We start from the raw sequence: 26,412 nt of genomic DNA, 5'->3' as shown, positions 1-26,412 counted from the left end.
CAACTCCAAAGCATTTGTGAACTGATTAACTGAAAGTTTCAGAATCAGCAGAGGACATTCTTTGTCTTTGATCTGTTGAAACAAAACTTTTAAAGACATTACAAATTAGCATTAATGTCTTCACTGCTACTAAAGAGCAGGTGACCTTTGATACTGTTTGCATGGTGTAGTAACCAAAATTATCTGGCCCAAGCTATAGGAAAGCATTGGTAGTCACCTATCCACCTGATTACCTTGGTTGTCCCTAACGGTGAAGTTGGGGTTGTTAGCAGCCTCCGGAGCCAAGCTGTAGTAGAAGTGCTGACCACTGTGTGGGTCATCTTGGTCCACTGCACTCACTGTCTGGATCAGCTGTGGGAGTGACATGAACTCATGTGAATCAGAGTTGAAAGAAAAATCATCAGGGCCTGGTGAGATCCTAAACCCTGAAATCCAATAATGGATTGTTTTCCCTAATGAGAAGGACATTCTGAAACTTACTGGAAAGTACCGTGCCATCACACAACTCAGGATTGAACTTTGGTCTTTATTGCTGGGCCTCAGTACATTGACAGGCACATGGTGAATGTTACCTGAATACCTCAGGCGTTAAGCCTCAACATAACAAATTCCCATACCAACACCAGTCATTTTTAAGCAACGTAAATAGAAGATTGGCTGAAAGAACTGTGGGATGCCACAAGGTCCTGCTTGTCTCGCAGTTTTTCCTTCTCTCACCTCAGCCACTTAACCTCATCATTTGGGTTAATATTTTCAGGGTCAATTTGCTATCTTTGAGAAGCCTCTTTTTAAAAATGACCAATACCTAGAAGAGAGATAGATACATCAACATCTACTGTGTGAGGTTAATGGAACACAGATGGAAGGGGTTGAGTCACAGGCTGTTGCTTTCTGTTGCCTGGAAGGGGAGCTAGGACAGGTGTAGAGCCCAAGACCTGAGGTGGGACGTATGGAACAGACTAGAGTCAGAAGCAGAGCTTGGGGTTTAGGAGAAAAAAAGAAGGGATGGCTTTCTCTTGAGCTCTTTGGCCCAAACTTTGCCTTTTCCACAGGGCTTTTAAAAGTAGTAGTTTGCCATGAGGGTTATGAAGGCCATGATAAAAAAAGCTGCTAAAGGGGCACCTGGGTGGCTCAGTGGGTTAAGTGTCCTGACTCTTGATTTCAGCTCAGGTCATGATCTCAGGGTCGTGAGATAGGAGCCCCATGTTGGGCCCCACGCTGAGTATGGTGCCTGCTTAAGATTCTCTCTCTCTCCCTCTCTGCCCCACTCCTGCACGCGTGTGTGTTTTCTCTCTCTCTCTCAAAAAAAAAAAAAACTGCTAAAGAAAGCAGTGCAAAATACACAATTTGAAAAATTAGCACGCCGGCTGCGAGGGATATAGAAAAAGTGTTGAGTGGGTGGTCACCTTCCTATGTGTTTCCTCCTCTACCAACCAATAGCACAGACACCTCCTACCCCTCTTGGACCTGGCCCTGTAGACTTGACATTCCTGCCAGGACATCAAGGGTCAGCTGGAGGGCCCAGGTGGGCTTGCTTAGTCTTTATGGCTTCACCTGTAAATTAAGGGAGGTAATGCTACCCCTCAGTATACCGAAGGTTAAATAACAGAGAGGGAGGCTCCCAGCTAGGGGCCTTCTGGTGGACACTGTGTTGCTCGGATCCCCGTTCTGTGAAGGACTTGATGCCCCAACCTTTACTCATCTCTTTGAGTATTGCCTCATTTGCTGAGAGGTACCTACCCATACTTACCACATCCTTCTAGGGCAACCCACATCCAGTGACTGATGTATAAAGGCCTGGCCATCCCATCTTAACTTGGGAAAACCCTAGTTCTAGAGCTCTCTGACGTCATCCAAGGCTTGTTAGTGGGTCTGCATCATAGCTGGACTTCTCATTTTACTTAGTCCTGCAAAAGTCCTTCTCTTCTACAGGCATTGGGTCCCAAGGGCATTCCTTAATAAACATCTTATGCCAGAACTCCACCTCTGGGTGCGCCTCCTGGTGAACCCAGCTGGTAGCTGCCTCTGTTGAATCTAAAAGCTGGGAGAATGGAGTTGCATAAAGGAGAAGGGTTGGTAGAACACTGAAGATGAACTTGTCCCCCAGCCTACCCTAGTGTCGGCACTACTCACACATGAGGGCCACCCTACCACCCCATCCCTGCTGAGACAAGTCCTATACTTTCTGTCTTGCCCATAGAGCCACACACGTAAAGACAAAACTTTTTTTTTTTTTAATTTTTTAAAAAAGATTTTATTTATTTAACAGAGAGCTGGAGCGAGAGCATAAGCAAGGGGAGCAGCAGGCAGAGGGAGAGGGAGAAGCAGGCTCCCCACTCAGCAGGGAGCCCGGTGTGGGGCTCAGTCCCAGGACCCTGGGATCATGACCTGAGCCGAAGGCAGATGCTTAACTGACTGAGCCACCCAGGCGCCCTGACAAAACATATTTCTTGATGAATGTTATAAATAGGTGATTATGTATAATGAGGCAATCATAGTTGGGGAAGTCATTTCAGAATATCTGACCTGTGAAATCACATACATACTGGTGAGATGGGGGCTTGAGGCATAGGACTGGTTGGTTACAGGACTTTTAAAGAATGAGTGAGCAAAGACACTGCCTTGCTGGGTTAGTTTCTGGGGTCTGAATTTTTTTGATGGCAAATTTGGTTGCAGCAGTTGGGAACACAATGGCCTGCTCTCCTGCCCTGCACTCTCCTGGCAGGTCAGATATCCTTGTCAGTCCCACTTGCCATGCAATATTCTACTCAGCTAGTTTCATTCTGCTTTCAGCCATCGCCAGGTATGTCATCTGATTTTGTTATGGGCCTCCTTCGTGGCTGCTTGCTAGGAGGAAAGCACATATCCCAACTTGGCAGACACACAGCTGACGACAGGATCTGACATGTCTTGACACAAGGAGGCCTGATGCGTTATAAACCAGACATGCCTACTGAGCTGTGTGCTTTTGAAAATCTTTAAAACATATCCCAGAGCCAAAATCAAGGGGTAGGATTTTTAGTATCTTGGGCTAAAGATGATAAATGTGACAGACTTGGGGCGCATGACCTGAACTTTAAGTCACAAGTAAACTGTGCTTCAAAGAACTGCCTGATAAGCCATTAACAGGTGTAATTAGAGAGGCACCTGGGTGGCTCAGTCGGTTAAGCATCAGACTCAATCTTGTGGTCTTGGGATCAAGCCCCGTGTTGGGCTCTGCTCTCAGTGCAGAGTCTGTGTGTCCCTTTTCCTCCCCTTCTGCTTCCTTCCCCCTGCCCCCCGTACGCTCATGCTCTGTTTCTCTTGAATGAATAAAATCTAAAAAAAAAAAAAAAAGATGTATTTAGAAATGTAGAAATGGGAGATGTGTGTGTGTGCTCTCAAAACAAGAGAGGTATTTAGGGGTGACTGGGTGGCTCAGTTGGTTGAGTGTCTGATTCTTGGTTTTGGCTCAGGTCATGATCTTCGGGTCATGAGATTGAGCCCTGCATTAGGCTTTGTGCTCAGTGGGGGGTCGCCTTGAGAATTCTTTCTCACCCTCACCCCCTCCTCCCACTCACATGCGCTAGCTGCCCTCTCTTTCTAAATAATAAATAAATTCTTAACACACACGCACGCACACACACACACACCCCCAAACCCAAGATTGGTAGTTAAAGTGCTATTCACCTGTCAGAATGCAACTTCTACTCTGAAGACCTTTAAGAAAGTAAGTGCTTCATTTTCTGGGAGGGGAGGAGCTTTAATTAATGTGTTTTTTATCACCTTCTTTATAATGTAGATTAATAATTATTAGCTTCATCATATATATTATAATAAGATCTTATAAAACAAAATATTGTTATACTTTATGTAATATATATGCAATTGTTATAATATAAAACAAACATTATTAAAATAAAGGTCCAAACCCCCTCACTCAAAACTCAACTACCATAGCACAATAACTATTGCTGTTTTTGCATCCTATCCCCCGTATGTCTTAGTTCACATGTAGGCATAATTTTATGTAATTGCAAGCATGTACGTGTAATTTTTATACCTTCTTTCTTTACTTATAATAACACATCATTTCTTACACCATAAAGTCAGCGTTGTAACTTTTATTAGCTGCATGTTTCAGGTCTTCCTAGAAATTCAATAGATGTGGAAGTAGAATTATTCCAGACTTGTTGAAAAAATTTTTAGGAGTGCTATAGACCATTGCACTGAGTTTCAAAAATCCATGGATGAGAGGATGGAGATGAGAGTCATTATAGGACATTTTTTTTCCCCTGTGGCAGATGTGAATCACTTTTTCTTTTGACTGAGTTAGAAGGGTGAAGATGTGTTGACTTAATCTTTGGTGAAGACAGGATGCTAATACAAGCTTTGATTGTATAAACTAGTCTCTGTGCAGCAAGATGTCATGTTCCAGTTGAGTAAGAGAAGTGAAAGCAAAATCTGCCTGAATTACCAAAGCATGAATCCTTGTGTTATAGATATGCACTTCACAGACTCATAACTTTCATATTAAAACTATCCTGACCCATTTGCCTTATCACCAGAATCCACAGGACCACAGAATATACTTTGGGGGAAGAAATTAGGACTGTTAGGGGATCTGTTGGGTCACAGGCAGAGAAGAAAGCATCTTACAAAAGCAGGAGCAGAAACAGGACATGGCGTATGCTCTGAGGTATGGAAGGGTGGGCACAGGGTGGGCAGCAGCCCAAAGCATGCATGAATACATGGCCACTCCAAGCAGAGTTCTGGATGTTTCTCAGTTATACCACTTGGAATTTGATCAACCAAATTATTCATTTACATTTAAAAGCATACTTTAAAAAATACACAAATACGTCTTTGCAGATTATAGAACTGTGGTTATTTCAAATTAGTAGAAATTTGTGTCTTCAGATTCCTTTCTTCTCAAAATTGACCTGACATGAGCAACATTATGAAAATGGTGTTTTAATTGAGGGAGGAGATAGTAGGTATTCTAGGTTAACAAAGCATTCTGAGAATAGGGCAGGTAGTCCCTAAACAAGTTACCTGTTGTCAGAAGTTAAGAAAGGGAGATGGGAAGATACAAAAAATAAAGCCTCCCTACTGCAAGTATTTTCAGGTATTAGTGCTAAAAAAGAGTTTTCTGATCTTATGGTCCCTCGCTCCTAGGACCCAGAGCACATATTACTGCAGTTGGTACTATATACAGTTTAGTTACAAGATGGGTAGATAACTTCATGCCAGCCTGTGAATCAAGCTACCATCAAAGCATTGTTGAGATCATAAAATGTAATGGGGACTCAACATGCTTGTCCTAACAAACTGTTGCAACATGATGCATGGAAGTCGGGGACCCTTTTGTGAGATGTTAGTTTCTATATTCTAAATTTCTTTGATGGTAAATTTGGTTATCTGTAGCAGTCATTTATGTATGTTGGAGGTGAACCAACGTGCACATCTCACAGACTGCCTTACCTGCCCTGCTTTGGCATTTTCACACACAAAAGCTTCATAGAATCTGGGGAATTCTGGAGCATTGTCATTCACATCTAAGACTTTGATTGTGACGGAAACACTTCCAACCTGGGAAGGATTGTCTAAAGAGAACACAGAGAAAACCAAAAGGTGAGGGTTCAGTAGTACGGGAAAGCAGCTCTTTGCTGGAAAAGATATTTACCTTGTCAGTTTGGTTTTTTAAAGGAATGGATAAAGAACTTGGAAATGGCAAGAGAAACATAGGATGCATGTGCTGCCTAGTAAGTGCGGTCAGAACACAAGATGCGTGGGTGGACTGCAGTGTGTGTCTGAGAGAGTGTGTGATAATCAGGAGGATGAAGAGAAGAGTATGACTGAGGTGGGTGGGGGGGGCAGGTGTCATACAATGCAGCTTAAAAAGGTTTGAATCTCTCACTTGGCTCCCGCTTTAGGTTCTGAAGTTAAAGACAGGTCAGTTCCGTATTCTGGGCTTGAAAACAGCCCATTTCTAACTGGATGCATACTGTGTGGCATTGCTTGGCTTTATTCTTGTGGAATAATCAGTTCTTTGAGTTATATTTCAGAAGGTTTCAAGTTATTCCCGGGAATACAGATAACACTGCACATTTATTTCTGCTTAGGGACTAAGGGGTTATTATAGGATCAAACACACACCAAATCTATATCTTTGGCTGGGGCAGGAGAAATTATTCATAGTCACTCATGGGAAAATGTGTCTTTTGGTCTGTCTTTTGCTTGGCATTGCCACACAAGGACAATTTCACAGCCCCAGGAGTGCCCCTCCTGTCCTTTTTTGTTTTGGCCACATCCCAAGAAGATAAAATAGAAATTAAAAGATACAGATTATTCTTAGTAAAAAATTTTATAAAATCTCAGAATGTCTTATTATTCTGATTTATTTTTTCTTTTCTTTCCCCAAAGTATCTATGCTCTCCTATGTTATCCACTTAAATATTTCTGTTGCCTGGTTATCAAAAGTACTGACCTATTTAAATTTTTTTTCCCATTATAACCGTGGTACTAGTTTATAGAAGGAATAATGAAAATCCCCCCAAAATGTCAGGGTACATATGACCTCTAATCCTACCCCCAGAGATATCCATTATATAATATATGTAATATTACATGTGTACAAAAATATGGAGACACACACACATACACTGCAATTAAGCAAAATTAAAAAGTTGGATTTAAAACTTTTAGGGCAATATTATCCTGTGTCATTGAAATATACTTTGAAAACATGTATATTAATATCTGATTGTCTCATTTTATTGTATGGTTGTACCACAGTTTACTTAGGCAGACCCCTATTATTAGACTTTTAGGTAATTCCCATTTTTTCCCCTATGTTAAAATAACACTGCAGTAGACATTTTGGCACATGGATCTTTGTTGATATCTATGATTATTTCCTTAAGATAGTTATTAGAAGTAGAACTCTTGGGAAAAAGACTATGTATATTTTGGAGAATCTTAATACAAAAGCTTAATTGCCTAATTGCCCTCCTCTCCCTGAATGATGGTACATAGTTCTGCCAGTACATTAGGGTCTGCATTTCCCTGAAACTTTACCATCACTAAGTGTTATGAAAAAAAAATTGAATGTAGTAGTAAATAATCTAATTTTTGTAAAGTTTGTAATAAATATGCTAATCTAGTTTTTAGTAGTTTTTCATTCTGTTTTTAAGTTTATGTTCATAAATCTGCTTTTTAGTGTTAGATATCTCAAAATTTTGTATGCATGTTTCTGTGTATGTATGTGTGTGGTAGGGGTGATATGTTATAAATGTTTTCTTTCATCCAGTAATAATATCTTATACTGAAGGGGTTCAGGACAGCTCCCCCCTGCCCCCAAGTGCCACTTTGGCATGTGGATTATTTTGAGCTGAAGGCACTTGAGGCCCTGAGGGTTCAAGAGAAACTTTTGTCACTCCCTTAACCCACACAGAAAAATCTAAATTGAGTTTTTTCCCCCAGAATAAGGGTTATTAACAGATAAATTTTATCTGAGTGACCCATCTGTACAGTAGGGCAAACCTCTGATTACCAAATATCTGCTCTTATCGTCCTATGAAATGCATTCCTTTCCTTTGAAATCCCAAACTCCTACCCCCTTCTTCATAGTTCAGAATGACATATATACCTCATTTGTCTGTCTTTGGAATTTTTATGTCTGTGTGCATTCCCCATATGTATGCATGTTAAATTTGATTTTCTTTTGTTAATCTGTCTCATGTCAATTTGATTCTTAGTCCAGCTAGAAGGACCCTTGAAGGGGAGAGGAATTCTTGGCTCCCTGACAATACTATTCGCATTCCCAAGCTTATTAAAGATTGAAAACCTCTTAGATTTCTCAGGAATTGTCCCTTTCCTCATATAGAAGTCTAGCTTCTTGATTTAAGGGTGCTATTTTTTGTCCTGCTTTTGCATAGTGTTTGTTTGTTTTTTTTAATCTCTAGCACAAAACTAGGTATATAGGAGATAGTAAGTATTTGAACTGAATGCATTCACTTGCATAAACCATAATTTCTTCACATAAAGAATATAACAAGCTCTAGAAGCTTTCACATTCTACAATGCTTATATTTTGTCATGTTATGGAGACCAGTTTATTGTGTTACTTACTCATTTCCATAGCAAGGACAGTGATATTATGCCAAGAAAACTCCTCCCGATCAAGGGGTCTTGCAGTCATTAGGGCACCTGTTGTAATGTCAACATAGAAGAATCTTCCAGGGTCACTGCTTCTGTCAATGGAATATCTGCAAAGACACAGATTAAATACACTGTTTTATTTGAATAAATATACTATAGCATATTATTTGAGAGAACTGAGTGCATTCTATGTGAAATATGGCTCAGCTAGTTCTGAGTTATAGACCCTTGGAAGACTGCATTTGCTGTTTTATCATGTCCAGAAACAGTCCCCCACCAAAACCCCCTAAAAAACATAACCAACAACAACCTATTACTGCTTGAATTTCTACATTCATAAAATGAAATAAAACAGGGTGTCAAAGCCTTAGGGCAGTTTTAGCCAATGAAAGATCAGTTTCAGCTATTTAAAGCTTAATACTGCCCTAAGGCTTTTGGGACATTCTGAGAATCAACCCCTACATGTCTTAGTTCAAAACAAATTTTATTCACATAAGTTTTGAAATGCTAGATTGGAACTGGGAAAGGTATAGTTCAGTAGTTCCAATCCCTGTAATTAATATCACCTATTGAGAAGGAAAGATTTCCATCAGGTCCTTTGTAAACATGCTAATGACTGACCTGTTGGCAAACACAGTAGTAAGTCCTTATCTGTGGACTATTTTTAGCAGGATGAACCAGGTTTGACTAGGTTGCTTAATGTAAATAAACCTGGAATTTATGAATTTATGGGGCACAGCTTGCTGGAAAATATCATGTGAGCTATGTAATTAATGGGGTATAAAAAGCAGATATTCCATAACCAAAATGGCTCCTTTTTTTTTCAGACAGTGCACTTCATTGCTTATATCTTTCATGTTCAGTATGGACCAACATGGATCCTTACACAGGAAAAGAAGGATATTTACCTGACGGTTTCAGACCTCTCGAAGGACAGACTGCTTGCCTCATATTTTGCTGTTGTCTCTATCCTTCGAGTCATTATTTATTTTGGGTACAGAGCCACAGTTCCTGTTGAACCTGATTTGGCAATCTGACTCTCTGTGTTCTCTCACCTGGTCCCCATTTTGGGAGATTCAGTCAGTGTGGAGGGAGATTCAGGCATCTGTATATTTAAAATCTTCCATGATATATAGCCATGATTGAGAATCACTCTTTTGTTTTTTTTAAGATTTTATTTGTCAGAGAGAGACAGCGTGAGTGTATGCACAAGCAGGGGGAGCACAGGCAGAGGGAGAGGCAGGCTCCCTGCTCCGTGGGGATCAGAGCCCATGACGGTACTGCCTCCCCACTGAGCAGGGAGCCTGATGCGGGACTCAATCCCAGGACCCTGGGATCATGACCTGAGCCGAAGGCGGATGCTTAACTGACTGAGCCACCCACGTGTCCCTTGAGAACCATTCTTGAGAATCTGTGTAGTCCTTGGGAACAGCTGGTAATTATAATAGGTGCCACTTACGGAATACCAGATATTTTATAGCTTCTTTTTAAATTTTTATAAAAATTCTAGAAGGTAGGTGTTACCTCAGCAGAAAAGAAAACCTTACTTTCATACAGTTAAACAGCTAATAATTTGCAGAGGTAATATAAAACTACTGTTCAAAATTCTATTTAAAGTTGCCAGTGATTGCAGCCATATCTTAAAAGTTGTTGAAACTAGGAAACTGCCGTTTTCATGGGAGTAAGAATTTTCTTTAGTGCGTTATTTTTCAAATTGCAGGTTAGTGAAATCAATAGGCTAGTTATGACTGGTGTTGAAAGAAAATGAAATAGAACATATGCATGCCAGACTGTCCATGCAATAAGGGTAAATATTGATGGTACAACTTTTGTTTCCAATATGTACAGGTGTGTAGGTATATATACATCTATCCATACACACACACACACACACACACACATATACACAGTATATGCATGTGTATGTATTATTTGGTAAAATATTTGTTCCAGATCTGTATTTTTTGCCTGTAGGGATTCTAGTTGGCTGTTCAGAGAGGAACTAAAGGAAAAAGTGATCACTAAGGGCTGGAGAAATGGAATCATTTCAGTTATAATTCTCCAAGAGTTGCAAAATTTAAGGAAGTACATTAATGCCTTTCTTTGTGACCCTATTTAATGAATACTTACTGTAGCCAGGCACTGCTTCATACACCTTACATATATTGGTTCATTTATTCCTTGTAGTATCCCTAGGAGGGTAGGTACTGTTATCTTGGTTTTACAGGTGAGGACACTGAGGCCTGGATTGGTTAAGTCACTGTCCCAAGATTGGAATCAAGCCTAAGCAGTTTGGGTTTAGATTCCTGCTTGTGATTGCCACTCCATGCTGCCTTACTGTGCACCGAAGGTATGCAACTGTTTAAGACAAAGCCTTATCTCTTCTTGAAATAGACGAAGCCATGATGGTACACCATTGACTTCTTAGTAAAGAACAAACACATGCCTACAAAGTTCATTTAAAATTAATTGGAGCATTTCTTTTTCTAGGTATAATTAGTGATTTAGTTTTGAAGTTCACTGGCTATTTTAAGAGTTGAATTTGTCTTTGGGAAAAAATGCGGTCTTTTCTTTCAGCCCCCCATTCAGCCCATGGAACCATAACCCGGATGGCAGCTCTCCAAGCTGGAGGCGTAGTGCCGAGGGGAGAGGCAGCCCCCAGCCTCTGTGATGAACCAGCTTTGCACACTCAGACCTACAGCGCCATAGCAAATGTTGCAGATGGTATGGGAGATGGGGTGATAGAAATAACTAGCCGGCAGAGCCCATGACGGTACTGCCTAGTGCCACAGCTAGAGGAAACGCTGCAAGCTTGCCTCCGAGAAGCCGTCCTCAGCAAGTGGAATCCCCTTCTGATTTCCCAAATCAGAAGTTCCTGACTTGAGGCAGTCACGGCATTCACTACTCTGAATGGGACACGGCGCCAGTTTTCAGGAGGTAGGAGAACAAATTAAAGGTGTAGATACAGATGGAAAATGAGGAAATTGGGACACACTATTGAATTATGTAGGTGGTTTTCCTTTCTCTAACCATAATATTCTCACCTATTGGAAGAATAGGCATGATATGCACATACAAAACTGCCTTCAGTGAATGATAGCTAGTGTTTGTTGGGCTCCCTGCTTACTTGCTTGGCTGAGGACATACTCTGAATTTGGGAGTGATTTGAAGGTAGGGCGTCAATGGGCAGGCTTGCTAAATCCACACACATACACTCTAGGAAGGCACAGGAAAGCAGGCTGTTTCCATACCAGCAGAAGCCTATTTCATTTGCCAAATGGTTTAGTTTCCTGCTTGCCAGAAGTGTCTTGGGCATTTATTAAAAATTTAGGAGATCCTAAATTGTTTAGGAGATACTACATACCGTATTTTTCTTGTATATGTAACTAAATCTGGAGATTTAGTTTTGGGATTTACTAGTAAATCATGACCAGCTTATATGCCTGAACATGCCGTAAAGTTTCTAGAAAGGAGATGATGAAAGTCCTTATAATCTTTTTAAAAAGTTAAATGGCCTTTTATCCATAACATTTTAACTTTAGGTGATACATTGATTTTGGGGCAATTTAATATGTGTGTTTTCTTTTTAGGAATATAATCTCATTTATTTCTAATAAAAATGCAGAAGATGAATTCGATAGCCAAGCAGCATATAACTTGCAAATTATTTTAAAAGAAAATAACTTTTATAGGAAAAATAAGGATAAAATGAGCAATTTGGGGAAAGATAACGTTGGACAGTAATTTCCAAATGGGTCTATTAAATGATAGCCAAGGATTTGCCCTTTATGTGCTTTTCCCTGTGAGAATCCAGGACTCCTGATGTTCTACTTGAGTCTAGGGACCATTCTTCATTCCTGTCAGACAGTTCAAAGAGTCAGGAACCTTCTATCTTGGCAACATGAATTCTCCTTTGCAACCAAAAGGCAGAGGGAGAATTATCCCCAGTTCTGATAAGTGGAATTCTTTGCCCCCTCTCTCTGAATGCTTATCTTGTTATCTCCAGGCCTGTGGCTGTCACCCTGTTCTTGTCAGTTTCTCTCTCAGGACCTAGAATTCTGCCCCAGGATAAGCAAGGGGACCTTGCTCTCTGCCTCTGGCCTGTTCACTGGTGGATTCCTCCTGACTGGGGTCTGTTAGAATAGAAAGCCTCTCTATTATGTACCTCCCTGATGCTGGCAACTGATGATTTTCAAAGGCCAGGCATCTGAAGCAGCATTTTCTGTTAGCCAGACAGGATTCTTTAATTTTGTGTATCTCACTTTGCTCCATGGCAAGAGTGGATGTGGGCCTGTTGGTGTTTTGCTTTCATTTCTGCATCTGTTTTGAGATAATTAACGACTTTAGTCTTGAATACTGCACATACACTCTAGGGGCGCGTGTGTGTGTGTGTGTGTGTGTGTGTGTGTGTGTGTGTGTGTGTGTGTGTTTTCTGACTGCAGTCTCTTTTGCTTGTCATTTAGCAGTGTGACTCCTAACAACTGTATTTCCAGTGCTTACCATGTGGAAGTCCAGATTCAGAATCAGGAAAGATGTAGAAGTATCCACTGGATATTTGATTGACTATTTTAGAAATGGTCTCTAATTTTTTCAGGCTTATGCCTGTTTTATTTCTCTCCCTCCATAAAATTTTCCCCACAGTATCTTTTCCAACATGGACTGATTAACTAATTGATTCAGAAGATACGTATATTTTTTTCTTGGCTTCTGAAAATATGAATTTATAGAATCTGTTTCATTTATGTTATGGTTGTTTTGGGGATAATATAGTTTTGCTTCTTCCCTCCTATTATACATTTGAAAAGCTTAAGGTTGAAATATCATTTCTATAAAGTTGGTATAATTCATACCAGAAAGATTAGTTGACTTCTAAAAATCAAATATCAGAATTCAAACACAATCATTTTAGCCATTTTAATGCCTTCAAATGTAAAATGTTTACTAGTTGGTTAGATGAAGCAGATTTCCCCCAGTATAGTTGTTCTCAGGACAGAAGCATCCTTGTTAAACTGAAAAAGCACATTTTCATTAAATGCAAAATAGCATTAGGTGAGGGAAGTACCCGTTGATAGAAAAGGCATTTGATAAATTGGGGTGCATTTAAAATGTGTTATCTGCACTAAAGCCCCAGATCCATTTTGCCATGTGACTTTCAACAATTAATGTGACAGATGGCCTCAAACAGCCTTGGAATCCTGATCTTTTGTGTCAAGCTTCAGAGGCTTGGCAGTTGCTCTAGAAGGTTGAGGTGTCAACCTGTCCACCAGCTGTTTGCACTTTGGTTCCAGAGTTGAGGGGAGGAAATGGCCATGGCTATAAGAGCAGCTCTCCTCCCTGCCTTGATGGGGAAGCATCTTGATTGGAATCTTTTAAGTTCAAAACACACTTTGGAGAGACTGATATGTAGGCTTGAAATAGAAAGCCATATCAGGCCATTCCACATGGCATCGAAGCCATTGACAGCAGGAGTAGTTTCTATGTTCTTTTGTAGTATATGGAAGTATATATAGTAGAAAAATCCAAGGTTCATAAAAATTGAAAGAATGTGCATTGATCACTTTTGTATTCATCACTGAGATTTGACTTTTTTTTTTTTTTAAGTAGGCTTCATGCCCAGCATGGAGCCCATTGTGGGTCTTGAACTCACAACGCTGAGTTCAAGACCTGAGCTGAGACCAAAAGTCGGATGCTTAACTGACTGAGCTACCCAGGTGCCAAGATTTGACAGTTTTTAACTTTTTGGTGTCATGTGTCTGTCTATGCTTTATCTGAATTGGTAGTTGTCAGCTGGGGATGATTTTGATCCCCCCATCCCTTCCTCCTCCTGGGACATTTGGCAATATGTGGGACACTTTAAGTTGTTACAACTCGGGGGGTGCTACTGACATTTAGTGGGTAGAGGCCAGAGATGCTGTTAAACATTGTACAATGCACAGGACAGCCTGTTGCAATAAAGAATCCATCCCAAAAATGTCAATAGGGCTATGATTGAAAACTAAGGTTAGTGTGTGTGTTTGTGTGTGTGTGCACGCGCGGCACGCGCATGTGTGTGTTTTTTTGCTAAACAAATTGGCAGTGAGTTGCCGACATAATGATAACTTTACTTCTAAATAACATGGAAAGGCCATCTTATTTAAACAAGAAGAACTGAAGAGGAGAGTCTTCAGAGAGGGAAGAAGCAAAGGGAAAAAGTGCTAGAAAATGAGATACCAGGGAAGGGAAGATTCTAAGGTATAAGAAATGTGAAATCTGTGGAAAAACCTGATTGAATTGTTGGTCACATCTGGGTCCTTGGCAGAAATGATCTGTATGGTTGTTCCGATCGCCACATCCTCAGGAACCTCCACAAAATAAAAGCCCGGCTCAAATATGGGGGGCTCATCCACATCTTCCACACTGATGTGCACTGTTGTTGTGTCCTGAAATGGGCCTAGGTTCAGAAAACGCATCTCTAGGTGAGGATTGGCTCCTTCCACTTTTAAGGTGTAACTTTTCTTGCTTTCAAAACTCAGGGGCTGAAAAGTAATGATAGGAAAATTGATTAGCAGTGAGCATATATGTCAAGGTTCTAAAGGATCCCCAATATTGATGGCTAGGGGGTACACTTCCAACTTCATTAAAATGGTGGAAAAGAGGCAAAGGGAAAAGCAAAGGGAATTTTTCCTTTGTTCGTAGTTCTTGGTCTTAAGGTCATTTTCAACAAATGGGGTAAAGAAAGTAAGGAAGATCTGGACACTTGGAGAGAGGGTGAAGGCAGCCAGTGTGTACTGATCAGGAAATCTGCTGTTACTCTGGGCAGGCTGTACTTTAACCGGCCTACTCTTCAATCAGCCTGGTCCCCTTATCTTTAAAGCTGCTTGTTTATCTGAAAAAATGTCATGAGAACTAGGAGTTTCAGAATATCCATGTAACTAAGGCCTAGTCTTTTACGTTTTCTTTTAAAAATTTTTTTTTAGATTTTGTTTATTCATTTGAGGGAGAGAGAGAGAGAGAAGCAGGGGGAGAGGCAGAAGCCGACTCCCCACTGAGCTGGGATCCTGACATGGGGCTCGATCCCAGGATCTGGAAATCATGACCTAAGCCGAAGGCAGATGCTTAACCATCTGAGCCACCTACGTGCCCCCCCCCCAAATTCTTCAATACAGAGGCAATAGTCTTTTTTTTTTTTTCAAGAAACTACCATAAGCACCTTACAAGGGTTCTCACAGTACTGTGTCAGATCAATGTTTATGTATTAAGTTTACCATAGATGTTCTCCTTTAAAAATCTCTTTTAAAGATCTAATCCAATGCCTCATTTTATAGTTGAAGAGACTGAGACAGAAGGCTCGGAATACTGGGTGAAGCAGACATGGTTACATAGTGTTAAAGTAGAAATGCTCATCTAGATTTTTAAATTCCTCATTCAGAGGTCATCTACAAATCTTTAACTTTTTCTAGTAAAATTCCATGTCATACATAAAATTTTTTGGTTGCTCCTTTTTTTTTTTTTAAATCTATTCCTACCTGAAAAATGTTTTATGCCAAAATAAATACAACATTTTAGGGTAGAAAGTGAACTTGAATGGTATCTCTTAAGAACAATCCATTTATTTTTTTAAGCTGACAAAATGTCTAAGTGTTTTGAGCAACAGTTACCTCAGAACATCATCGATAATAAAAAAAAAATCATGGAAAGTTAGTCCTTTAAGATAATTACAGTGGATAGCAAAGCAGTTACTAAAGCTTAAAAGTCACATATCCGCTTGGTAGTGACTTAAATTTTTCTAACTAAATATTCACTGGTGCTTTTTTTCATAAAATATGCTGAATGTCAGCACATTTTATGTTAGAAAGAGGCATGTTTCCATTTAATTAACTGCTTTGCTTTTGAGAAAAACAGCAGTAGAAGTTGCTTTAAATTAGGTATTTTCAAATCTAACAAAAAGTTTTTTGTGTTATTGCTGTTTGGTTATTACTTGTTTTGCATGGTTAGACCCTACACTGTATTTCTTGTTTTGTGGAGTCAGCCATTCCCATTTAAACTAAGCAGCCATTTTACCAGCTTGACTGTCTCCCTAGTTTTTAGTCAAAAGGCAAGGTTTTAGGGGCACCTAGCTGGCTCAGACGGTAGAGCATGTGACAGTCTCAGGATTGTGAGTTTGAGCCCCACATTGGGTGTAGAGATTACTTACAAAAATAAATTAAAAAATAATTTTAAAAAGTAATTTTTATTAATAGGGAAGTCTGCCACTCAGATTATGATACACTTGAAGGAATAGATTTACCAATTTATTTTATTTATACTTACTCTCTAAATCTAGACATTCACTGTTTCCTGGTAAATTACATAATGTTTTCTTGAAATTTTTCCTTAAATATGGGTAACCCAAAGTGGGCACTGTTGTTTATGTTAGGTTTGAGCTAGGTAAAGTTTGTTTTCCCCTTAATTTTAAGTCGTTTTTCTAATTTGGTGTAAATTTTGTATTTTTTTTTAATGTGTATAATTTACATTAAAATTCATCTTTTTTAGTGTAAAGTTTTGAAGGTTTTGACAAATTATATAGTCATGTTTCCACCATGATAAGATATAGAACAGTTCTATCACTGCCATTACCCCTTGCCCTGTGCCCCTTTGTGGTCAAGCCCTCCCCACTGGCAACCTGATCTATGCTCTGCCCTGTTATAAGAATGTCATATAAATGGAACCATTCAGTATATACTTTTACAAATCTGGTTTCTTTTACTTGGCATGATGCATTTGAATTCATCCATGTTGTTTCGTGAATGAATAGTTTGTCCCTTTTTATTGCCAAGTACTATTTATTATATGGGTGTACCACAGTTTATTTATCCATTCTCTACTAGAGATACATTTGGGTTGTTTCCAGTTTCTGATGGTTATGAATAAAGCTGCCATGAACATTTGCATACAGGTTTTTCTGTGAACATAGATTTTCATTTAACTTGGATAAAAACCTAGGAATGGGATTGCAGGATTGTATGGTTAAGTATATTTTTAACTTTATAAGAAACTTCCAAACCAATTTTTGAAGTGGTTATACCACTTTGCATTCCCACCGGGAATGTATGAAAGTTCTAGTTGTTTAACATCCTTGTCATTATTTGATTTCATCAGTTTTTCTGATTTTAGCCGTCCTAGTGGGTATGAAGTAGTATCTCATTGTGGTTTTAATTTGCATTTCCCTAATGCCAAATGATGTTTAGCATTTTTATGTTTCTTCTTGAAGAGTTGATTATGTATTCTATATTCAAGTCCTTTATCAGACATGTGTTTGTAAATATTTATTCCCAATCTGTGATTTGTTTTAACAGTGCTTTTGAAGAGAAGAAACTCTTAATTTTGGTGAAATCTTATTTATCACTTTCTTATTGGGATTTTGGTGTCATATCTAAGAAATCTTTGCCTAGTAACGGTCACAAAGATTTTCTTTCATGTTTTCTTCTAGAAATTTTATGGTTTTAGTTTATTACATTTAGGTAGGTAGATGATCCATTTTGAACTTCTTTTTATAGTGAGGTATGAAGTGGTTTTTTTCACGTATGGATATCCAGTTGTTCCAACACTATCTGTTGGAGAGACTAAAATGAGTTTTTAATTATTAAAATTTTTTAAAAAATAAGTTACCTAGTGATGATTACATTAAGATTATTGTTTCTCTCACTTAAATAATTTTATTATTTAAAATTGAAAGAAAACATTGTCCTTAATACTCTAAGCTTTAAGTTGCTCATAAATGAAATATGAGTTTAACTTTTCTCTCGTGAAAAGTTTTTGTACTTATTTTTTAAAATCAAAGAATTATTTCCATAGTCATAATAGTAAAAGTAAATCCAAGAATAGTAATCTCAAAACCTAAGTTCCAAATTCAAGAAATTTCCTAGAGTTAGAGCACATAATAATGAAGAGGCATTATAGTCTTGAAAATTGAGTCACAAAAATTGTGGCACAAAATAGTAATGCAGCTTTTTTAGGCAGGATTAATTATTCCTTCCTCTGTTCCCATAGCACTTTGTCATACTTACATTGTGGTTCTTTTTTATTCTGTTTTACAAATGTTTCTTTGTTGGTCCCTTTCACAGACTCAAGGGCAAAGGCTATGAATTAGATTTTTATTTCCCAGTGCCTAGCAAGGGTCTAAAACCCAAAAGGCCGCAAAAAAATGTTACATTGTGTAGCGCAAAAAAGCTTTTCAGTGCAAGTATTAACAAGTACTGGTTGGGTGATAATATATACAGATTTTATGTTACAGTATTTCAGTGATTTTTAAGGTGTGCATCTTTTCATATTTTGACGTTTTGGAAATAGGGTTGCTTCTCCAATTGATAGCATCTTACAATTGCTTTACGCCCAATAGGAGACAGGATGCATGCATTTCAGTTGAGTTCTGCACATTGTGGATACTGCATGTGTTGAACTTCATTGCCTTCTAAAATGTCTTCAGAAAGATTGTACTATGATATGACATTGAAACAATTGTTATATGGGCAGAATGGCGTGGAAACAACAGCAGGGAGTAAATCTGGTATTAGTGAAGCACATAATGTCTGTGTCAACAAGAGTTTTTTCAAAAACTATAAACTAAGGAAAAAGAAGGCATTGTATCAATTAAATTGCAAGAGTTTTTTTTTTTTAAGGTAGTATCTAAAACAGTGATGTAATTTACATTTCATGGGCTTCTTAGATTTGATGAAATATAGAAGTGTTGCTCTGTGGACTCTCTAAGAGGAAAGTGGCGTCAAAACAGTTGCTTTTATTGTACCCTGGGAGATGGAAGACATGCTGAAGACTGGAATTTGGCATAACAGCAGGCTCATCTAGAATAAAGAGCAATCTGCAAAGTATGTATTTCAAGTTATCTTTCAAACATTTGACTTAAGAGACTGAAAATCAATTGATTGATTACTTAAAAGCCAAAAAGACTCAAGGTACTGGGTAGTAATCAGTGTGATTTTATGAAGACCCAATTCTATCAATTCAACTTAATTTTTCTTTTTGAGAAAGCATGTGCTTTTTAGACAAATAATAGAGCTTAGGGAAATAAATCAAAAACAGAACTTCTGTTTCAATTTTATACGACATTATTAATGACAAAATAGAAGATGGGTGTGGGTCAGGCATCTGAGTGAATGTTGTTTCCAAAAGTACAGACTGAGCAGTCAATAGCCTCTAAAGTATTTATTATATTTGACTTGTCCATCTACCCAACTTATTGACCTCTTTTTTTTTTTTTAAAGATTTTATTTATTTATTCATGAGAGACAGAGGGAGAGAGAGAGAGAGAGAAGCAGAGGGAGAAGCAGGCTCCCAAGGAGCAGGGAGCCCGATGTAGGACTCGATCCCAGGACCCTGGGATCATGACCTGAGCCGAAGGCAGACGCTTAACCATCTGAGCCACCCAGGTGCCCTATTGACCTCTTTTTTAATTCCATTTTCTGTCACCTCCTAAGTTCAGAAGAGAAATCCAGATGACTTTGGCCAAACTGATGTCTGTTTTGGTTAAACATGGGTATAGTTTTAGTAATGACAATGAAAGACAGTGGTGTGTCTTACGAGGTTTAATCTTTTCTCCACGTAAGGGAGCTGGAGAAAACAGCATTTTGAAGTTCCTTTCAGATACAAAGTTGTAATGGTTAATATTTTAAAAAAATGAATGGCTTGTAATAAGGTCTAAGCTATATTCTAATAATTTGACATGAATTGATATTATTTAGCATTATCTTGTATATTAAGATACAGAATAACATTTAAAATATATTGAGAATCCCAAAAGCTCTTTTTCTGATTGCTTAATTGTTTTAAAGAAGAGTTTTGCATTAAAGAAACAATAATTATCTGAAGCTTTGAGCATTTACCTTGTTTACAGTTAAGGCATACCACATAGTAGGGGAATGTTCTTAATCCTATGTCATATACCAAATTTGTATTATTATTTCTAGTCATCTTTTATATTTCTAACATGTTATTAACTCTAAAGGGATGAGAATAAAATAAAAAACTGTAATATTTAAATTATATTCGGATTTATTTGATGATTGTGAAGTTAATATCAGCATTTTACACTGTTTTTGAGGTCATTGGGTGCTGGTTGTAAAGATTTGGGTTGGTGGAATGCTGAATATATCTGTTCTTTTGCTGTATTTGTATATTGCTTAAGTGAATACAGGACAAATATGTGAACTCTTCCCTTCTAAAGTAGTGTTAATTCAACTCTGTGGAACAGCATATAGTAAAGTTGTTATTAAACACATTAACTTGTGCCCCATTCTAAGTTATGACCGTTCCTTTCATCAAGGTCATTAATGGTCTCCATATTCCTAAAGTCTGTGGTCAGTTTTCAGTGTTCTTATATGAATTTCAATAGCAGTTGTCTTTCCCTTCTCCTGGAGATGGTTTTTCATGCCTTCCAGAACACCACACTCCCTTGATTTTCTTCCTGTTTCCCTGATCTCTCCTTAGTCTCCTTGCTTGTCTTTGCTCTTCTCTCTGACCTCTTCATGTTGGGGTGCTGCGGGGCTCATGTCACTATCTTCTCCATCTATGCTCAAGCCCTTGGAATGGCATTTTCTTGTATTTGCTTCAAGTGCCATTTATATGCTTGTGACTCCCAAATTTGTATCTCTAGCTCAGAACTCTTCTCCAAACTCCGCACTCCTATAACCAGCAGCTACTACACATCTCTACTTGGGTAACATGTCCAGAACTTAATCCCAGTATTTGCCACCACCTGCCACCTTTTCTACCTGCAGACTCCCCCGTCTCAGAGGCAGCTCTGTTCTTGTTGCTCATTTGACTTTTGTCTTTCATGTCCTCATCCAATCTGTTAGGAAATCTTCCTGACTCTACTTTCAAAATATATCTGTGTTCTGTTTGCTTCTCACTATCGCCATTCCTACTACCCTAGGCCAGGCTACCATCATCTACCTAGATTATTGCAGTAGTCTCTCAGCTGGTGTGCCTGTTCCTATCCTTGCTCCCCTTTTATGGTCTTTTCTCAACACAGCCGACAGAGTATTTTATAATGAAAGTCCAGTTATGTCATGTATGTTTTATTTTTTATTTATTTTTTAAAGATTTATTTATTTATTTTATGGAGAGCGTGCAAGAGTGGGGGGAGGGGCAGAGGGAGAGGGAGAGAAACAGACTCCCTGCTGAGCGTGGAGCCCAATATGGGGCTTGATCTCACAACCTTGAGATCATGACCTGAGCCCAGATCAAGAGCTGGATGCTTAACTGACTGAGCCAGCCAGGTGCCCCATATCATACATGTTTTAAAGCCCTCCAGTTGTTCCCTGCTTTATTGAGAGGAAGAAGTACTTATAGCAGCCTGTTAAGTTTAGCTGCTTTAGCAGTTTAGCTCCTTTGTTACTTTTCTGACTTTTTTCATCTATTGGTCTTCCCCTCCAACTCAGCCTTATCAAACCCTTTCCTGCTTTTGAAACAAACTAGGCAGAGACCCGTCTCTGGGCCTTGGCACCGGTTGTCCCTTTGCCTGGAACACTTTCCTGCAGTATCCACATGCCCATTCCCTTGTCTCCAGGGCTGCATGTGCAGTTCTCACTGAAAGTCATTTGTAGGGCACCTCCTGGGGGTGTGCATTGTCAGCCTGCCCAGCTCTGTGGGCACGTTACCCACGTTAAATCTTTGTATAAATGTCACTTCTTTGTGAAGCCAATCCCAAGCACCCAGTTTAAAATTCGAAGTCATGTTGGCTTTTCTGATATCACTTTTGTTCCGTTTTACCCCTCCCCACCATAGCACTTAGCACTTTCTAGTATATTACTTTGTTGATTTACTTGCTATTTTGATTGTCTTCTTCCCTTTATTAGAAGGTAGGCTCCATGAAGGCAGATATTTTTGGTTATTTTATTTACTCTGTACATTAAATGCCTAGAATAATACCTGGCACATAGGGAGATGCTCAACAAATATTTGGTGAATAAATAATTTAAGATACCTTGGGATTTTAGACGTATTTAAAATGGAGGAGAAAGAAGATTAAATCAGTGAGTTTTTAAATTTCATCACATATATTTACTAGGGTATTAAAACTTCAATTTTTTAAGGTTTTATCTTCCATCCCAATATATCCATATGTGCTTTTGCCACAGAAAAATTTGATAGCTTACATTCAGAAAACTTGGTAATTTATGAAGCAAAGGAGTTGCAAGGGGTAATACCACTCAGCAGCTATGTTTGACAAAGCTTTTCCAAGTCTAATTAGCATCTATGAGATCTTCTAGTAGCAATTAAAAAATCTCTGTGTGTTATTTATTGATTCATAAATAATATCATAGCTTGGTTTATTGTTATTTATGGTACACTATAGTAAAAAATGAACGTTATTCAACTGAAAATATTGATCAACTCATTAACATCATTAGTGAATTAAACTACAATAATTTAAGTGGTTAAGTAGTGAGCTAGGAGAAAGGACATATTTATAATATATTTTTATCATGACATGGTACCCTCTCTGTAAAATGATCACACAGCCAGTGTTTACATGTAAGCAAAAGGGGTAAGAGGTTTTTCTTTTTAAGAAGTGGAAAGAATGTTTATCAAAGGATTTGAAGCAATATGTATTAATAGCCCAACAGCCCTTACTAACATTTCATATATATTCAAAGCCTCTATTAACATGATTTGGAAAGAGGAGTTGGATTACCTTCTTCACAGTTATGATGCCAACTTGGAAATTGGGATCCGTGTTAATGTCAAAGGCATCTGCCCCATCTCCATCCACAATGGTGTATTTCATCTCTGCATTGATTCCTTCATCCAAGTCCTTGGCAAACACTCTACCCACAGTGGAGCTAACTGGAGCCGATTCCAGCACACTCATCTGATAATGTTCTGTGAAGAAAGGTCAGAACATGCATTCTTGTAATCTGTTGCTATAAAAAATGCCTTGGCAGTATAATCATATCATATCAGGCATGCTGGAAAAGACGTCTTTCTCTTGGTTCAAGAATTAAAACTCGAGTTTTACAGAAGAAAAACTGAGATCCAAAGAGGCTGAGCAGACAGTAGGTCGTCTTAGCTTATACTGGTTAAGGAGGGGCCAAAATAGCTTGACCTAATCCTAAGAACAGGACAGAATAAAAACAAAAATATTTCTTATCTCAGTGAATCCACCTTCAGAGTGGAAGGAATTACCTTGCTTTCCAATCTTTCAGTCCCTCCTCATGAACTATCTCCCCAAATGTTAATTCCTTCTGAGAAAGAAAAAAACATTGTGATTGCAAAGTACATATTTATTCTGTTCAAACTTGAAATGCCCACGTTTTCCTTCGTGGCCAAGCCAGTGTATGGAGTTTCCATCTCTGTGGCCACCTGCCCAAATTGAACGGCCATCAGTGATCTGTAAAGGAAGAATAGCCGCAGAGAACAAAGCTCCCACTAGCTCCATGTGTCCATCAGTGTGTCCTTGCACTTGGTTCTGCCCAGTGGAAATCTCTGTTGTTTCTTGTTCTCTTGTTCCAGAATAGAATACCCCAAAAGTTCTCACAAATGTAAGAATCTCAGAGTTGGTAATGTTCTCCTTCTCAGCTTCACAATTAAATTTAGTTCCTTTCCATCTCCACAGAGTTGTGTCTTCGCTCACTTACATTCTCTGGGGCTCAACGTTTTGACGTTCTTCATTATTTTGTCAGTCAAAATGTGACTGACTAAATAACAAAGAAAATCACACAATCACATTTTCAATATGTTCATAGTCTCTTTTATTCTAATATGTATTGCAAGCTACAGGGAAGCCTGGGATGTGAGGGCTTGAGTTTCATGAAGATTTTGGGAGGTTGACAGCACCCAACCAGCTCACAGTACCCTCCCTTGCACAGGAGAAGAAATAATGCCTGTTCTTTGCAAATATGAGCTAGGAAATTGCTAATGTCTGTAGTCAGCTGGCAGGCACTTGGATTTCATGATCTCTTTCCATTCTCTTCCAAAATTGTTGATGGATTAGACTTTGCTATTGCAGAACTTTTAGGAAAAATAAGTATTTTTCCCACACCAAGAAAGCTATGTGTTCTGTGTTTAAAAAAGCATATACATAAAATTTCTACATGTGATGCATTATATTAGAAATAAATAGCCTGAGATCTTGATATTCCATTAAATTTGGTTCAGTTAAAGGTAACTAAGCTTGTTCAATATAAAATAGTAGGAGTGTCATTTTGCCAACATTCCATGATCAGTTATGGTAAGATTTATAAAAAGGAAGGAAAACTGAATTTTTAAAATGAGTAATCATAAGATTAGTGAGGCAGAGAGTTTATCCAAGGTAGGTTTATGGAATAGTGAGATTATTTAAACTTTGTTTTTGCAAACAGATGGGGAGATATTTAATGGTGAGATACAGACAATTTTTTAAAAGTGCAAAAATAATTACGGTTTTAGAGGAAGTAGAGATGATGCACAAAGAATGCTTGCAGGCAGATTACTTTTATACATTTATATTTCGTCTTCTCTGCAACACAGTCCTCGCTTCTGCTCTATGCTAGATTCCCCATTATCTTGAAAAAGTGGTAACTCGAAATGTTTGCTTTAGATTGGGTGTTGTTTAGAATGTTGGTTTGTGGGGCAGGACTAAAACCCTGGTTATCATTGTGTTGTGTTACGCTGTTGTAAAGTCATGTTTGGGGTGATTTGACTTTCCTGCAGTTTGTCTAAATCCACATACTTATGAGCTATGTAATAACTTGCTGCTTTTGCTCTTTCTGTCTTCATCAGAGATGCTGTCGAGTGTCAAATTTTAAAAAGCCAAATAGGGTAGTTCAAGGATATAGTCTATAATGTGTGCAATGTGAACCATTCATGAAGTGATAAAGATAGAACCCACACAAAGTACAAAGCAGTCCATATGGCATTTCACAAACTGTTCCCATGATGCACTGCTGTATTGTAGAACTGAACAGCTTAGTAGCCTACTTGGTTGCATCACTTGTGAAATACTTATTTAGTATTCTGCCTTTTTATTTCATGAAATATCATGGGGTCTTTGTGTATACCAGTTGTATGAGAATATTTGAATTCCCTTCCTGTCTTTACGTAGATAAAAGAGATGACTCACTTGGTCTGGCTGACTGAAAATATTAGCTGTTCAGCTGATAATCTGGTTTGACTCTGGGTTTAGTTTCTTTTTCTTTCTTTCTTTTTTTAAAAGATTTTATTTATTTATTTGAGAGAGAGAGAGCACGAGAGGGAAGAGGGTCAGAGGGAGAAGCAGACTCCCTGCTGAGCAGGGAGCCTGATGCGGGACTCGATCCTGGGACTCCAGGATCATGACCTGAGCCGAAGGCAGTCGCTTAACCAACTGAGCCACCCAGGCGCCCTCTTTTTTTTTTTTTTTTAAACCTGATTTTCCTGGTCAGGTCTTTCACGTGGAATTATGTCTGCTATTCTCATTTCTCCAACTGCTCCTTGTAGGCATCTGATTCTCAAATTCACTTCTCCATTCCTGGGCTCCATTCTACAGGTATAGCTCTGTATTTCCACCTTCCTTAAGGACATTCAGTCAGATTGTCCTGCTGTCACTTCGTATTCAAATCTGAATTTGTCTTCCTCCTTCCCTGCCACTGGTTCCATTATGCATCCTCTATTTCTATCAGTACTACAATTCTATCCCTGTCACCCAGACTTAAAACATCATAGTCATCTTTGACTCCACCCTCTGCTGTGGTTCCTTCAGCCAAGAAATCAGGAGGCAGAAATCCATGTTTTCTTATTTGTCCCACTGCACTGTTTCTGCTGTTTCCTTAAGTGCTTATCAGTTCAAATCTCAACCATTCTAAAAGCCTCCCTGATGGATTCCCCAGCTTCTAGTCTCCACTCTTGCCAACCCATCCTGTACATGGCCATCAGATTAGCTTTCCTTTAGGTTTGTGTCTTGCTCAGAAACTTTTCAGTGACTTCCTTTGAAATATAACACATTTAGAATATAGAAATATTTAGAAATAGAACACATTTAAAACACTAAAGAGCAGGTCTCCATTTTTAGGGGGTCTTTGAACATAAAAAATCACATTTGCTACTTTATTTCCAGGTCTTTATACTGTAGATACATGTTTTCCCCTTACATTCCTGTTCTATGGGAATGAGCTCTAGGAGAGCAGAGATTTTGTTTTGTACACTGCTCTATATGCTATACCTAGATGGTGCCCAAAACAATTTTTTTTTTTTTTTTTTTTTAATGAATGAGAGGCTTCCACCTTCTGGAATGTTTTTCTTTCTTCCTATTTAAATATTTTATATTTTTTAGTCCCCTGT

General features: G+C 38.6%; 1 protein-coding gene across 4 annotated transcripts in view; it reads right to left on the bottom strand.

Moving 5' to 3' along the window:
• Positions 1-26,412, bottom strand: part of CDH20 (cadherin 20) — a 204,615-nt gene that overhangs the window by 9,932 nt on the left and 168,271 nt on the right. For all 4 annotated transcript variants that reach the window (XM_027577077.1, XM_027577080.1, XM_027577078.1 and 1 more), the window contains 5 exons: positions 22,811-22,998; positions 14,404-14,657; positions 8,113-8,249; positions 5,464-5,585; positions 234-351 (listed from right to left, as the gene is read on the bottom strand). In XM_027577077.1, coding sequence (XP_027432878.1) covers positions 234-351; positions 5,464-5,585; positions 8,113-8,249; positions 14,404-14,657; positions 22,811-22,998 — 819 coding nt within the window. The remainder of the gene's footprint in view (positions 1-233; positions 352-5,463; positions 5,586-8,112; positions 8,250-14,403; positions 14,658-22,810; positions 22,999-26,412) is intronic.

Source organism: Zalophus californianus, chromosome 14 (assembly GCF_009762305.2).
Source record: "Zalophus californianus isolate mZalCal1 chromosome 14, mZalCal1.pri.v2, whole genome shotgun sequence".
Classification (NCBI taxonomy): Eukaryota; Metazoa; Chordata; class Mammalia; order Carnivora; family Otariidae; genus Zalophus; species Zalophus californianus.
The sequence above is the reverse complement of the archived record's forward strand: the minus strand, read 5'-3'. Positions and strand labels throughout refer to the sequence as shown.